Source organism: Haliotis asinina, chromosome 16 (assembly GCF_037392515.1).
Source record: "Haliotis asinina isolate JCU_RB_2024 chromosome 16, JCU_Hal_asi_v2, whole genome shotgun sequence".
In the NCBI taxonomy this organism is placed as follows: Eukaryota; Metazoa; Mollusca; class Gastropoda; order Lepetellida; family Haliotidae; genus Haliotis; species Haliotis asinina.
In genome coordinates this window covers 34,660,173-34,675,340 of record NC_090295.1, presented here as the reverse complement: position 1 = coordinate 34,675,340, position 15,168 = coordinate 34,660,173, and the positions used below count along the sequence as shown (strand labels likewise).

The 15,168-nt window shown below is 38.3% G+C and overlaps 1 protein-coding gene across 4 annotated transcripts in view; it reads right to left on the bottom strand.

The window, feature by feature from the left end:
• The window catches only part of LOC137267977 (segment polarity protein dishevelled homolog DVL-3-like), a 76,027-nt gene that overhangs the window by 35,678 nt on the left and 25,181 nt on the right, over window positions 1-15,168 (bottom strand). For all 4 annotated transcript variants that reach the window (XM_067802436.1, XM_067802438.1, XM_067802437.1 and 1 more), the window contains exons 3-4: window positions 14,451-14,578; window positions 11,410-11,495 (exon numbers count right to left, since the gene is read on the bottom strand). In XM_067802436.1, the coding sequence (XP_067658537.1) occupies window positions 11,410-11,495; window positions 14,451-14,578 (214 nt within the window). The remainder of the gene's footprint in view (window positions 1-11,409; window positions 11,496-14,450; window positions 14,579-15,168) is intronic.

The window sequence follows — 15,168 nt, the reverse complement described above, 5'->3', positions numbered from 1 at the left end:
ATTTAGAATAAGATTACAAATTTGCAAAGGTCACTGGACAGCCTGTCTGCTGGATATATATACATGTATGTTCTCCGATATTCATCAAGATTTACAGACAGGCTTGCTCTCTGTGGGAAGGAGAGGACTTCAAAGTAAGACAGGAATCCTCCACGGGGATACTTGGTTAAGATTGGAGTTTGAAAGATCAAAGGGATTGTTAACCTGTTGAGTCGACAACGACTTGTGCTGAACACACTGCCTTCTGACAGAACGGTTCCAGTCAATCACTGTGGCAGTATTGTCTATATATTTACTGGGTATCAACAAACTTATGATCTATGCTTCCCTTGTTGCAAAGCTAGCTTACAGACGATCTTTAAAGTGTCATCACATCATCTGCACCTTTTTAAGGCTGGTGGAGGAATCCGTATGCAGAACATTCCGGGACCAACAGTCATTACCTTATGATCTTAACATTATTCCCTCATAATATCGTAGAGGTGGGGTAGCCTTGAGGTTAGGGCATTTGCTCCCCATGCAGTCAGCGATATACTAAGGATAAAGGATCTCAAATCAGCGTTTGGAACCACTACTCTGTGATTCTGACAAGAGACATAATTCTACATGCCAGCTCGTTTTGATGGCCCACATTGCCCTTAAACTACACAACCTCAAACCAACCATCTTGGCGCTTTAGATAACAGTTACCCTGTCTGCATGTGTACACACTGGAGCCAACACCAACAAAATACAGTCTGTACTCTGTATCCTTTGGTTGGGAAACTATAAGAGACAATGGTAAATTAAATAATAGGCAAACTGTACCCACAAAATTTTCGACCTTGTGACTTCATGCTGAATACCAGCATACTATTTATTAACCTAGGTTTGCAAATTTGAAATAAAGGAAAAAAAATTCAGTCCAACTGGAAGCTGTGCATACATGCTTACATAAGTTAATTAATCAGATACAGTATCATAAGATAAAGTGAGCACAATTACAAACACAATGGCAATTACAAAATCTATTACAATCAATGACAATACTATCATTACACCCCTACATATTAGTCAATACATCAGTTAAAACCAGTCCACCTAAAAACAAAGTAGTTGCATAGAAAACATTTACGACATTCTCTCTACTGTAAAACTGGTGTTTCCCTTGTTTTTACCATCAGCATAAACAGCAATATGCATTTTAAGAGAAGCTAGAATACTGGAGAAGATATATGTTTTATGTGAACATAGAAAGGACATTGTGGTGAACTGCATAAAAGTAAACGTCACGTTTTATGAAGGATGTTTTAATAACAAACATCTACAGCCTCCCAAAAGACAGTTATTCTTCAAAAGCTAACTATTTTCACAATTTTCAGGATGAAATTGTACAAGCAGTGAATAGAACAGGTTCTATGGAGACAATCACTGGTTCCCAAGAAAATGTTATAGAACTCCAGAAAATCAGATGTTGATAATGACCCTCATATTGCCAATAAATTGCAAATATTCCATCAATGTTTCTCCTTTAGTTCACTTAAAGGTTAACACAATAAGGATGGTGACATTTCATGTGTTTTACTATCACACCCCAATTAGTCTCCCAGCAAGTGTTACATGATCGCCAAGCCATTATCTTATGACTAATATATAAAAACATAATCCTTGACAAGCAAATATTTTGGACCAGAACAGGACACAGAACCAATACTGTTTACAATGGTAGTGCTTTGAAAATGTCATCATCCCTGGAGGCATTGAAAACCATGGGGTACAGCACCAAATGACTGGCTCCTATGTCAACAAAACTACACTTCCCTTCATTATTTCACAACATGAGCCCAAGTGTCCCATTTCAAAAGCCCTTATTACTTCGATTGTTTCCTGCCATTATGACTTTTTAAAGTTAACAACCTTTGACCTACATAGCACATAAAACACCATTAACACACCAAATTTACCCTTGTGAAAAACCACTGCACCTTTGCGTCAAAATGAAAACATCACTGAACTTACGTAAACACTAGCACAAATCTTTTCAGTAATTAAATGTTCAACTTTATACAGATTACAAGATTGACAAGGGATATAAATAAACATTTCTGGCACTTTCATCCAAGGCTAATTATTTGTCCATCAGAAACACATTAAACCATTTGCCATCCTAACAAAAACATATCTTTTTCTTCAGGCATCACTGATGGGGGGAAATTTTTGTTCAGTTTCAATTTTTCACAAAATTCCCAGAAACACCTCCCTTCGAGAACACACGATAAAATGATCAGAGCCTGTAGCCGATGTAAATCACTGTACCGAACTACTGAGTATTTCAAATAGGATATCCTATTATCATAACATCATACTTGAATGTGCTGGCATAGATGTATGTTGACAGAGGTATTCACGTTACCATCTGACTTTTCCCTCGCTCAGCATGGCTCCTGTCGCACATGTGTTTCTTGCATTGCTTTACCCTATGCAGTGTGCTTTAACAGATCAACTATAGGCCTGTCACAGCATCATAACCTCCTCTGCTCACTAAACAAGGCTTCTGTACTCTCTGCCTACAGACTCATGTCTTCAATACCTCGTATCGGAGGGTTTCAACACCTCCAACTTGTGGTCTTAGTTCAGTGCAAGTTCTCCACACCAGAAACGGTCTTAACTAATGAGATTTTTTTTGTCCAGATGTAATATATTTAAAAGTAGTTAAAAAGTCACCAAAATAATTAATCTGGTGATGAAAAAATGCATACAGGAAGCTTCTATTTTTGGGGTACTGTTCTATATTGTCATGAATATAGAAAAAGAGTAATACTTCAAACATATGAGTTCAGAATAACTTGTTTCAAAGTATTATTTGAACCACACCTTACCCAATGAGCCAGAGTGAGTATAGCATGTAGAAATCCTTAAATATTTATAAAATTGTTATGCAAAAGCCCCACTTTATAGTATGAAAAAGACAACCATCAGTGTGCCAAAGAGAGGCTACATGCTGCGGTAATTAATCAGCTGTCAGTTTAATCATAAAGAACTGAAAAGATAGGTTAGTATTGACACTAGTGCTTTGGTGCAAAACCTCATTGATCTGAACCCAAACTTAAACAGAAATTGTAAAATCAGAAAATATGCTGGCAGGTTGGTAATTAGTGTCAAGGGAATCTTCCTGGCTGGAAGATGAGAGCCAAAATCAGTGCTGTCAGCTTGGCGATGAATCAGTCACACGAGACCACTGATAAATTTGCATGCACATAAACTCAATGAACCAAAGGTGACAAGTACCATCCCATGCACCCTGAAAGGTACACATTTCCAGGAATAAAAACTCAACTGCAGCCAACCAATTTTATTTCTTGCTTATAAAAATCTTCCTGCCCCTAGGTTTTCTTAGGACAAATATCCGTAAATCGAGAAATAAACCTGGTCTGGCCTAAGGTTTGTCTGACTAGAAAGCCAATGGAAAATGATCATTTGGTGCACAGAGTACAAATTTCTTGGCATGATGTTTTAACCGTTTATGAAGACAAAAACACATTTTAGAAGTTGTTTAATTAGAAGACCAATGGAAGATGATCATTTGATGTACGGGGTCTTTGGGTCTACCATGGAGACCCTACTTCATGGATGTTAGCTTTTGGAAATGAGGATCGTTTCTCATGCTATTAGCTTACATGGAAACAGGTCATAAGTCGAAATTTCAAGGTGAACTTTGACAAAATGAGCACAAAGACTGTGGTAAATATATTTTTTTGTTGTTGTATACTCTAACAACTTCTATCATTGATGTCAGATTATGACAAAAAAAAGATAAATTACTTTTGCACTCAAAACATATGAAACAACTTGGGAAAACTGAGCACGAATTACAGTTTTCTGTGTGCGCCGTGCCTCCAGCTTAATTACCAGTCGTTATCTTAACTACATCTGCAAGTAAGAACCCTATGACCCATAATTAGCCATTTCTACATTAGTCAGTTCTTGATTCATTGCATTTTGATATTTGCTCAGATAAAACAGAAATAAACACCTTAGCAATTACACACAGAGATACTGTTACATAATGTCCCATCAGTGCAGTCCCATAAAGTTTAATGATCAAATGGGCATTCATTGAAAGTATATTTTGAAGAGCTCTTCCATGAGACTGCCACTTAAACTGCACTGAGATACACTCTTCGATGGATGGGGCTCAGGTGACAGGGTCAGTGAAAATCATTTTAATCTGTAATTTCACCCTTACTTAGTTCAGGGAAGTCATGGGTTTAAATCAACTGAATGCTTAACCACTAGGCTACCCCACTGCCTAAAACGGTGAGCTTAGTTTATGCAGCATTCAACAATTTCTAAGTGTGTCTATGTCTGTAAATAACCGAGTCAGGACAAGCCAATCCAGTGAGTAATAGCATGAGCATCGACCTGTGCTATTAGGAAACGATGATGTGTGTCAACCAAGTCAACGAACCTGACCACCTGATCCCATTAGTCACCTGTTACGACAAGCATAGTTGCCCTTTGCTGCAAGCACATCCCGGATATTCAGGGGCGGGCCCCAGATAGGGTTAAGGGGTAGCAGAATGGTTAAAATGAACTCTCCTCATACTGAAGGCCCGATTTGATTCCCCACATAGGTACAATGTGTGAGGTCCATTCCTGTAAGTGGGGTAAAAACCATACTTACTCACTCACTCAAAAACACCTGTCTGACATAAAAGGTGACCACCGAGATCAGTCAGGATTGCTGACGTGGTTGATGCATCTCATCATATTTCAATTAGACCCTGCCTGTCAAGACATCAATCTGTTAATCCATATCTCTGACTTGGTTGTTGTATGTGATAACATAATGCAGAGCCCCCTGAATTTTTAAACTCAACTGGCTCCTGTGATAACAAAACATAAAAGGTCACCCACCAAATAAACCAAACTGATTCCACAGATAAGTGAAGGCAGTGTCCAAAGATTGTTACAGACGAGAATTTAGCCATAGTCATGGGTTGTTGGCACTGACCAATCCCTACAATGTTTGCCTTGGCGCCATGGAAACAACCATGGATACTGAATATCATGTTGGATTCTTATATACTGCTATTGGTAGTTCCATGTTAAGTTTCTACATTATCAACCTTCATATTCTCATACAAGCCTCGAATCTTAGGTGGTATGTTATCAGAGATCCGTTAAGCTTTATCTTGACAAAAGTATTGATTTTTTGGTTATTGATTCTTTGATCACAGCAGCTTTAAACAATAAATCAACTAATAAAATGACAGCATGCCCTCAACTCTTACCATTCATGACCTACTGACTACAACAGAATTTCCAAAACAATGCTAAACCTTACTTTGCATGAAGACTTAATCCACAGTTACTTCCCAAATGACTTCCTTTCATGACTTACTTTAAAAGACTACAAAACTAACTTTAATTTCATGTAGGTTTACACTATGAACTGGTGCTTAAATGTCAAATAAACATCTCCAAGTATTTATGTTCCCTGAAATAACATTCTACTTTAATGTTTATGAAGAAATACATAAAAATATATTGACCAACCTCCCTTGAAAGATACAGATCCAAAACATGCCAGAAAATACCTTGCCATAGAGTCTCCTCAATGTCAAAGTCCTCATAAAATCGACTATTCATTCTGTCAGAACCGAAGATCTTGCTTTTGTCCCAAGAGAATATCTGATTCTACTGCAATCAACACTCCCACAGATAGACACTGACACTGGACTCAATGCTTAGTGTTAGTCCTGACACAACATGCTGTAAATCTCACATAACATTATTGTCTCATATGATATAAGACAATACTGTCTGTGTGATACAACACTATTGTCTGTGTGGTATAACACCCAACTGCATGGAGTCTGATATACCCTGTATAGCTCAGCTACTGGGATCACATGTCTGTGTTTGCTTAGCACAGCACTAGGTAGGAAGGACAAAGATACTGTGTTTACAGGACTGTCGTAAATTGACAAAGACTACATGTCACCCTTTAATGGCTGCCAGTTGTGATAACAATCCAGTTGTTTGTATACTAGAGATCAGGAACGTACACCATTAAGGGTAGATATTAATCTCAAGAAGGTTTCAATACCTTTATTCGCATGATTAGAAGGGATTAAGTTCCTGACTAATCATGTCTACCAGTTGACAGGTATTAATACCCATACCTATCTACTGCTACCTCTGTGTGGCCCTAAATGTTTATCACACTGTTAGCTGCATGCACAAATGGGTCGGCTGGAATGATAAATACTAGCACATATGGGTCATATCGCTGAATAATCCTTCTTCTATTCCATTCCTGATGTGGCCATAAGTTAGTTGAGTTTCATGCTTTTTGTGGCCATAACACAACACAGGGGAACAGGAATTGGTGTAATTTCAGTGAAGAAAAAAAATAAGAGCAAAACAGAAAAAGAGTGATTACTTCAAACCAAAACCCTTCTTTTAGTGTGTAATTTTAAGATGTAGGCATTAGGTCAGGAGTACAGGGAACTTGCATGTTTCTGCTGAAATGACTCAAAAAAAATTGCACAACAAATTAAAATGTTAATGTATAAGTATTTTATTTTTAAAAATTCTTTTCTTCAACAATACATATCTTATATTTACACATTATGTGTGAAACATGCCAGGGTTGTCTCCCTTGCTACCTGTATCCTGACCCCCACATCGACTACCCCGGGGCCTCAAGCAACAGAATCTCAGTTTATCACGGCAACATTTTCCTGTTAGAGTCCCATGACATTTGGAGGTGTGTCGAGTGTGTTATTTCATGTGGTCGAGACGGAAATCAGAATGAGGCTCAATCCTTATCCGAGTGGCATCCTGGGAAGATACTCAGCAGTATAAATAAACATCTATCCAATCACGTTTAGCTCTTCACCTGCTTGCACCCAGACAGGGGGTGTTGTATCAGGGTCATACATCACTATATACAAACTCAGTTGTGGCAACGTTTCAAGATCATTTAGTGTTTATTTTACACTGGTGGCATTAAGTCCACTGTTTGCTTCAGAGTGAGTGAGTGAGTGAGTGAGTGAGTGAGTGTGGGAGTGAGTGAGTGAGTGAGTGAGTGAGTGAGTCTGGATGGAGAACCACAGTCTAATTTGAATCAGTCTAAGTGAACTTATACTCAGTACTTTTCATTACACTCCACTAATGAGTCTAACAAAAACCTTATGGGAGGTCGCGTCAAGTAAACTTTGAGATTGACCAATCAGAACACAGCTTACCAAATTGTGAAAGTGCACATTTGCACATATCTTTGGAACTTTTTATCTTGAAAAGGTTCGTACCCGAACTATTCTGAATGCTATTTAGTGTACGCTCACTTCCGGGTGGTGCACATGGCACACAAACAACCATGACAACGGTGAGTAAACAGTCGCTGAAAATAGTGTTTTGGGCAATATTCAAGGATGTTATCTTGCGGAAATATCAGCTAATGGTAACCATGTCAACAGACACCCAAAAGCGTATATACTGTAGGTCAAATAACTGTTATATGTGAATGTTTGTGGAGAGATCGGTGTCAGTGACCTGAATATTTTGAAAGTCCCTCTGATCCCTAAATAGTAGCCGTTGTCTGATTGGTTGAATCTAATTAACCGTCTCGCGTTTGATTGGACAATCATTGGTCGCTCAAAGGTTACCCGACACAACCTCCCATAAGGTTTTGTTAGACTCAGTGGTGGATATACGAAATACACTGAGACTAAGTTTACTTAGACTGAATTTGAATAGACCAGACAAATTTCATATCTTGCTTTACAAATATTTCTCCTCAGAAATCGCAAAAGCAGGTTTTTAAGAAAAAATAAAGAAATAATGTCAAAGTAATATTCCTTCTGAATCTGATATATTAAAAGTACTTTACGTTTGGTAATTTATACAGTGTGTGGGTGCGTGCGTGCGTGCATGTGTGTGAAAAGAGTTCTTGTAACTTGAAATTTTTGGCCAATAAAAACATCAGGATTATATTTTATGGGCAGGGATAATTTTTATTTTTCTTCTTATTCTTGAAAAAGTATCACCAGCGGAGCTGTAAACCAAGAACTCAAGTTGGTGTGGTCTTACAATGAAACCAGAAAAACATGTCAGTGAGTGAAGGCATGTGCAGGAGAGTGAGTTGGTTGTTGTGTCACTTCAATGTAATTCTAGTTGTAATAACATTTCTGTCATATCACCTGGAGCTGAAGTAATGGAGGCCTTAACTATACTCATGATGTGGGTGTTCAGACTACATCAGTTTTAATCCATCTGGAACAGTATTTCTTTCATGAAACATCACAGCATGGGTCTAGTGCTAATAAAGAAACTGCCAGTCCAACTAATACAATGAACAGGTTTCACCTTGAACCCTGGACCAATGCTTTGTTTCTGAATCTATATAATTTTGATTGTAACAAATAACCCCATTTACACAGAATCTGTAGGTGAGTGAGTGAGTTTGGTTTTAGTAGTATTCCAGGTACCCCTCTACTCCTTGCAGACTATAGGGTAAATAATATGTTTCTAGGACTGAGAGACAGACTCTTTGTACAGATGTAAGTGCAATACTAGATTACTGGTTTCAGGCATGCCAAAATGACAGAACTGACATCTCCATGCTGTAAAAACCCCAGATAAAATCTAGAATAACAAAATCATATCAATTTGTCAATTTATCCCCACATCTGATTTGTACAGATCAAACATCATACCTAAATTCAGTGTTCACGAATAGTGTCTGACCCTCTGACAAATCTGGCAGATTTGGCAATGGTCAGACAGAAGTCCCCAACCTGCTGGCCCCAGTGTCTGACTGAATATATTACAATGACTTTGTCTGAAGTTGTTATTTGTGGCATGTGACACTTATTCACTGTTCATAAATATATGTTTATAATGTTTGTCATTGTATAATGTTAATAATTTCAATGCCAATTATGAGAAATGTTAAATCTGAAATGTGTGCTTAATTTTATTCTGTGGGTCCTGTGAATTTTCAGTGGGTCAGACAGACATCTGAAACTTACAGGACCCAATGTCCTGTTGCTTTGAAACACCATTCGTAAACACTGAAATTATTAAAATCCAAATTTATTTTCATATGGAAATTTGTAATATTTTTCAGATTTTCTTTTCCTGATGATTCATATTTCATATTCCAAAATGTATTCATCCATCATAAATTCCCAGCATGGGAACAGTGTCGACACATTTTCTGTACATTACCTAATTGTTTTTATGGTCTTGCTATCAAATTAATCAATGTCTCCCTAAAGGAGTATATGTATCACCCCAAACTGGAAAACAGCCAAAAATATTTTCATGCCCATACCTGACAGTGACAACCAATTCATGATATGTACTTTCTCAATGTATTTTTTTTGTTATGAGGCAAAAACCCAACAACCAAACCAAAAAAAAATCCAATAATTTACAATTTTTTTTATCCTTTAGGATCTGAACACTATTAAGCTTTTAGGCAAAATATTCTTGATTAAACAACTTCAACCATCTCATCCCACAGTGGGTGCTAATACCGTAGTTCCTCTATTTGACGTTGAATACACGATATGCCAGGTGGTTTCATGTTCCAACTATCAGAAGCATTTAGTGTACTTAAAAAATCTATACTGATAAGTATCAGTGAAGACTGATTGGATCATGGGAAAGAAACTCTAATCTCTTGCATTATAGCTCGAATGTCTAAAAGAATATGATATCAAAGAAATATGATGTGTTCTGGGAACTGGACATATATATGAGCTCTCATATGCTAACAGAAGCCAGATAAATATGAATATTACTGTACATGTGGAAAGATAAGTGTAACAATTTTCTGATATTTAAACAAGCATTTCAGTGCTCATTACTATTTAATGTCAATCTAAGATGATGTGATTTGACATCATACTGATACTTTGTTGACAACAATATGACATAACATCCATTGTTTACGACAGCACACCTGAATAATATGCTCGCTTAGCAATGTTTCACAATAGATTTGACATTTCTTATTTACTTACTTTTCAAAATTATTTGCCATTTTCTGAGGTTGGAATGGGCCACTGCCCTTGTATCAATAGTAAACTTCAAAATTGAAACAGGCTATTTTTCTTATTCTAATATGCAAAATGGCCCATGGCCCCTACCTTTCCCAATCCCAATCCCTAACTGGAACACACGATGGCCGTAATGACCAAAGCAACTAAATGTAAATGTTTGTTCTTGGTGGCAATTTCAGAGTGCCTGAGGACTTATTTGGCTTTGGAACCAAAAATGGAGACAAGTACGGTTACTCAGGTCTATTCTGGTAACAATTACTGGAGACTATCAAGGGGTACTGGAAACCGAGTCGTCAAAAGGTGTGTAAGTCCAAAGCCCCTTTGAACAAAGCGACCGTTGTACCAAGATGATAGTAACTCCCATATTTTAAGTTATCACATAATGTCGACGGAAATACAGGGTCTTATCAGTCCAGAGTAAGTTTGGAGTACAACCTTACGAGGGACTGATAAAACACTGTATTTCCCTCGACACGATGTGATAACGCATTTATCTAGCTGCATGTTTTCACTAAATCAAAACAAAACAACACCAGCTGATCGTTTGACCTCAATGCACTGCACGTTACTAAAGGCTTGTCGATGCACGCCTTTCTCACTTCGTGTTGTCACCAAGGCGTAGCGGGATGATATGACTTTCGCAGCGGGAGTATACGACTTTTATACTCCCGCTGGCAGATTGTGATGGATGTACATGGTATTTTATCAGAGTCACGAAGACCAATCAAAACTCGACATTCTTACATGAGGTTAGATAAATAGCCTTATGACTGTTATAGAGCTCCAATCTCTTTGAGGAATGGGGCCCAGATGTATTTTCACTAACTAATGTCAGTCATACAAATGAAATCTATTTTTGCTACTATAGTACCCTGATTTAAATTTAGAATAAAATTCATGGGGTCCTAATATTTCAAACTGTATAGATTCTAATATTCTGATTCACAGTAAAACGTGAAATTCACAGTTGCTCAATGCTGCACTAAGCAATTATTCAGCTATATGATGGCATTCTGTTAAGAAATGAATACGGACCAGATAATCTAGTGATTGGCATCAGCCAAAATAAGCCCAGAACTGGTCATAAGAGTTTATCACTTTGATTAAACCAGTGAGTATAGATATGGATCTGACAAACCTAAACACATCATCAAGGTGCTTTCAGTATTCAAATTCATTCTCATAGGTTTCTTGCCTGTCTAAGCAGCAATGGCAGACTTGACCCTCAACATAAAGCATCCTTATCTCTGGGATATATACAAGTCACTGACTCTGCACGATGATATGCCATATACACCGAGAACAGTAAACAGTATAGTAAATAGAGATTAAGGGAGAAAACTCTACATACCTCTCCTTGCCGCTGCACTGATGACTGAGTCCGTCTCTGTACATGTGTCACAAGTTTCATCTCGACTCACAACTGATGCATTTGCACTGAAATAAACAATACAATTTGTGAATATATTCTTTTCTTTAAGAACCAATTTGCAACATGACTTTGATTTATATTTTCTTACATACTGGTGAGTCAAAAATCTATTTGACGTGTGTGATTGAATTCCAGGTCAGAGACTGGCTACATCATGGCGAGTGGTCAGATGATGGACTTCTTTCTTGATTACACTTCTCATGGTTCAGTGACTTCATCTATGTTTGTGTTGCCGAACAGTGTTTGGGAGGTCACTGTAGCTACAAGCAGTGAGCTGTTAACTGGATATTATAACGGATTGTCTTTGTAATTCATGAATTCAAATTAACCCTGTACTGTCAATGAACACAATAACTTTAAAGTGCATTTTCCTTACATCACTGACCACTGTGTTGAGTAAATATGTTGTGCATTCTTTGACTTCATGTCACTGAACTCTAGGTAAAGCTTGAGTAAGGGAGTAAGAAGACCTTTAGGAATATTCAAGTACAATAAAAATGAGCTCCTTTAATCTACCCTTCAGGAGTGGGTGAGAGCCAGTTTAATTCTACGCTGCCTTTAGCAATATTTGAGCACTAACATGGTTGGGACCCCAGAAAAGGGCTTCACATGCTGTACCCATGTGGGGAATTGAACGTGTCTTCGGCATGTTGAGCGAACGCTTAAAACACGAGTCTACCCCAACATTCTGCTACGATTCTGGAAGATGTGAAGGACAAAATGTTTTTTCCCTTGAAATGGCACTACAAAATGTTTCAACTTTACAAACAAGGAAGATTCCTTCATTCAGTAAAATAACATGATCATCCTATATGAGATCCTCCCAGAAAGTTATTTCAGGATATCGAAAGAAAATCCTGCACAACCACTACACATGCAGTTCATCCAATTTCGACATTCATAGCTGGAGGTAAACTTTCAGCTGAAATTCTTGGTCTACAACAGTAACAACAGCCTGAGAGCAACAGCTGCTCAATGGCTTAAACAGACATCTTGATTTCAATCATGGAAACTACGCTTGGCTTGACTCTCTTATGCAATGAAAGCAAGCACTGCTTCTTCTGCACTGTTTTGACAGATGTCACAATGCTGGTTTGCAGCAAATTCCCAATTATTTAGCTTGTTCCTGAATAGTCAGAACCAGAGCCGGGCCTTCAACAATGAGCCCAAATGCCATGGGTTATTGTCTCAGTACACAAGGAGTCAGGATACAGAAGCGATGTAAGTGTAACAGTGTTAACCTCGTGCTACTGGGGTTAAAATTCAATATTAGGGGTTACAATTCAATATTACTGAGTTTCAAAATCATTTGACAGCCATGGACCAAGTGACCAAATATGTGTAGGTTGTCTTGAATAGCAGACAGCAACAACCCAGCAACCCAATATTTCACACTTTCAAACATTACAGTGATGGGCACTACTACACCAGTGAGTGAGTGAGTGAGTGAGTGAGTGAGTGAGTGAGTGTGTGTGTGTGAGTGAGTGTGTGTGAGAGAGAGAGAGAGAGAGAGAGAGAGAGAGAAAGAGAGAGAGAGAGAGAGAGAGAGAGTGATGCTCACAAAGTATTACACCCTCCCACCATGTAGGACTTCAGTGTGGTATATAGTTGCGGAAAACCTTTACACCCTGTATCCATGTTTGGGCAGAAAAAACCTGTGTTAAGCACCACAGGCAAGTGCTCCCACGACTGGGCTCAACCTACACCATACTTAACGTTTCGAACCAGTGAATGTTGCATTACGTCGCTTTTAGAACATTCCACCAAAAGCATTGGAAACAAGAAATGGGCTTTACACATTGCACCCATAAGGGAACTAGAACATAGGCCTTCAACATGACGAGTGAGCACTTCTAACCACTCAGCTACCCAACCTCCCAGACACTGCTGTAGTACTGCTAAATGCAGCTTAAAAGATAACCCACCTTCCCCCTCCATATAAAACAGCAGTAAATCGTGTGTGTGCTGTTCCAGTGATTGTTATTGACAGCCAGAGCATGTGCTTATTCCCTCATAATGGAGGATTTACTGAAGTATGAAAGTATCCGGCAACTGGCATAATATTGCGCCACTCCAACATGGTTCAATGCAACAGGGTGAAATATCACTCCAGTGACTTTTCAGTCTCATCATTCTACATTCCCAGATTCAATCACTGGAACGTTATGGAAAACATGTTTGATTACTTACAACATGTTGGTTTTACATTGCTGTTGAGTAGTTAGTGCAAACAGCATGGTATATTCTTGTTGGTATAATATACTGAAGCAAGCTGACTGACAGATTTATGCTAGGAGAATACAAAGCGACATATACTAATGTTTAGTCTCTGATAATATATAATTTTGATAGTAATAAATAATCTCTCAAAACTGAATAGCAGCCCCAGTGAGACGGGAGCCTAAACCTTAGGAAATATAGACCTGCTTCATTCAGGGTTTTAGCTTTGCAGGGAGGGCTAGACAGGAAGGAAAATCATGTGGCTCAGGGACTGTCAGACAGATTTAAGCCAACACTTGTCATTTGTCTTCACTGATACTAGTTTCTGATATTCTACATGAAAATTTGCATAAAATCCTTGCAGCATGATACCTTACGCCATTATACCTGATACCATTTGAGATTTCTTCCAGAAATATTCAAATAGCGACAACACAAAGAGGTTCTATGAATCAGACGAAAGGCAAAATAATGTCAATCAATATACTAATTGGTACACCATATTTCCATTCAATAATTCTAATATTTTTTGTACAGGACTAGAATCCAGCACTCACTTTCACTAACGACAAGGCTTATGTGATGACAGCATCTTGTCTTACACTTCTTCAACCAATGATGAACTTCCATTAGCAAATTGCCCCAAGTCTTCGTTAAGTGAAGTCAGGTCTCAACTTTTTCACTTATCATAACTACGGAAAGTATGTCCAGTGGGCAAACCAAGAGGTCAATATACTTACTGAAATGATGGCGGCCTGCTGTCTCCAATTCCCCCAACCCTTTCCGCAGGGAGAGGGACCACATCTCCTGCCTGGGAGTCGGTACATTGTGACTGTGTGTCTGATGCACTGCTTTCTGCTGGTACCAACTGTAACACAACATGATAATCAGTAACAAGATTAAATCAGGCTCAGAATCATCTTAAAAACTTCGGGCAGTCTGGGAATCAGTGACATCTGCTCTAGTGACATTTGGATCTAGAGTTAGTGAGCTAGTGCGCTTTTATGCTGCTTTTAGCAATATTCTATCAATATAGCAGCGGACGACATCAGAAATGGGCTTCACATATTGTAATCATATGGTGACTTGAACCCACCATCTCGGCTAACTTTTTAACTGCTAAGCTACCCGACTGCCCCTGAATCTAGGAATCACAACATAATGGTAATGACAAAGGAGACCTATTCTTATTATTCAAACACTGTAGTAGGTGCAGCAGAATTAATGAGAAATTGGACTCCCATCCCCCCAAACCTGTAAGGAAATACTTAGCAGGGTATAAACATTTTTTTTGTCAGTGTAAACAACAGCAGGGAATTAGGTGTGTGTGTAACATTTTGGGCAAAACTGAGGTGCTCCAAACTGGTGCACAACTAATCACAATGACTGTTTTTCAGAAAGCCTCATGAATTTTTCAATTTTAGTAAAGCTACAGAAAATCCATGAGTAAAGTAACAC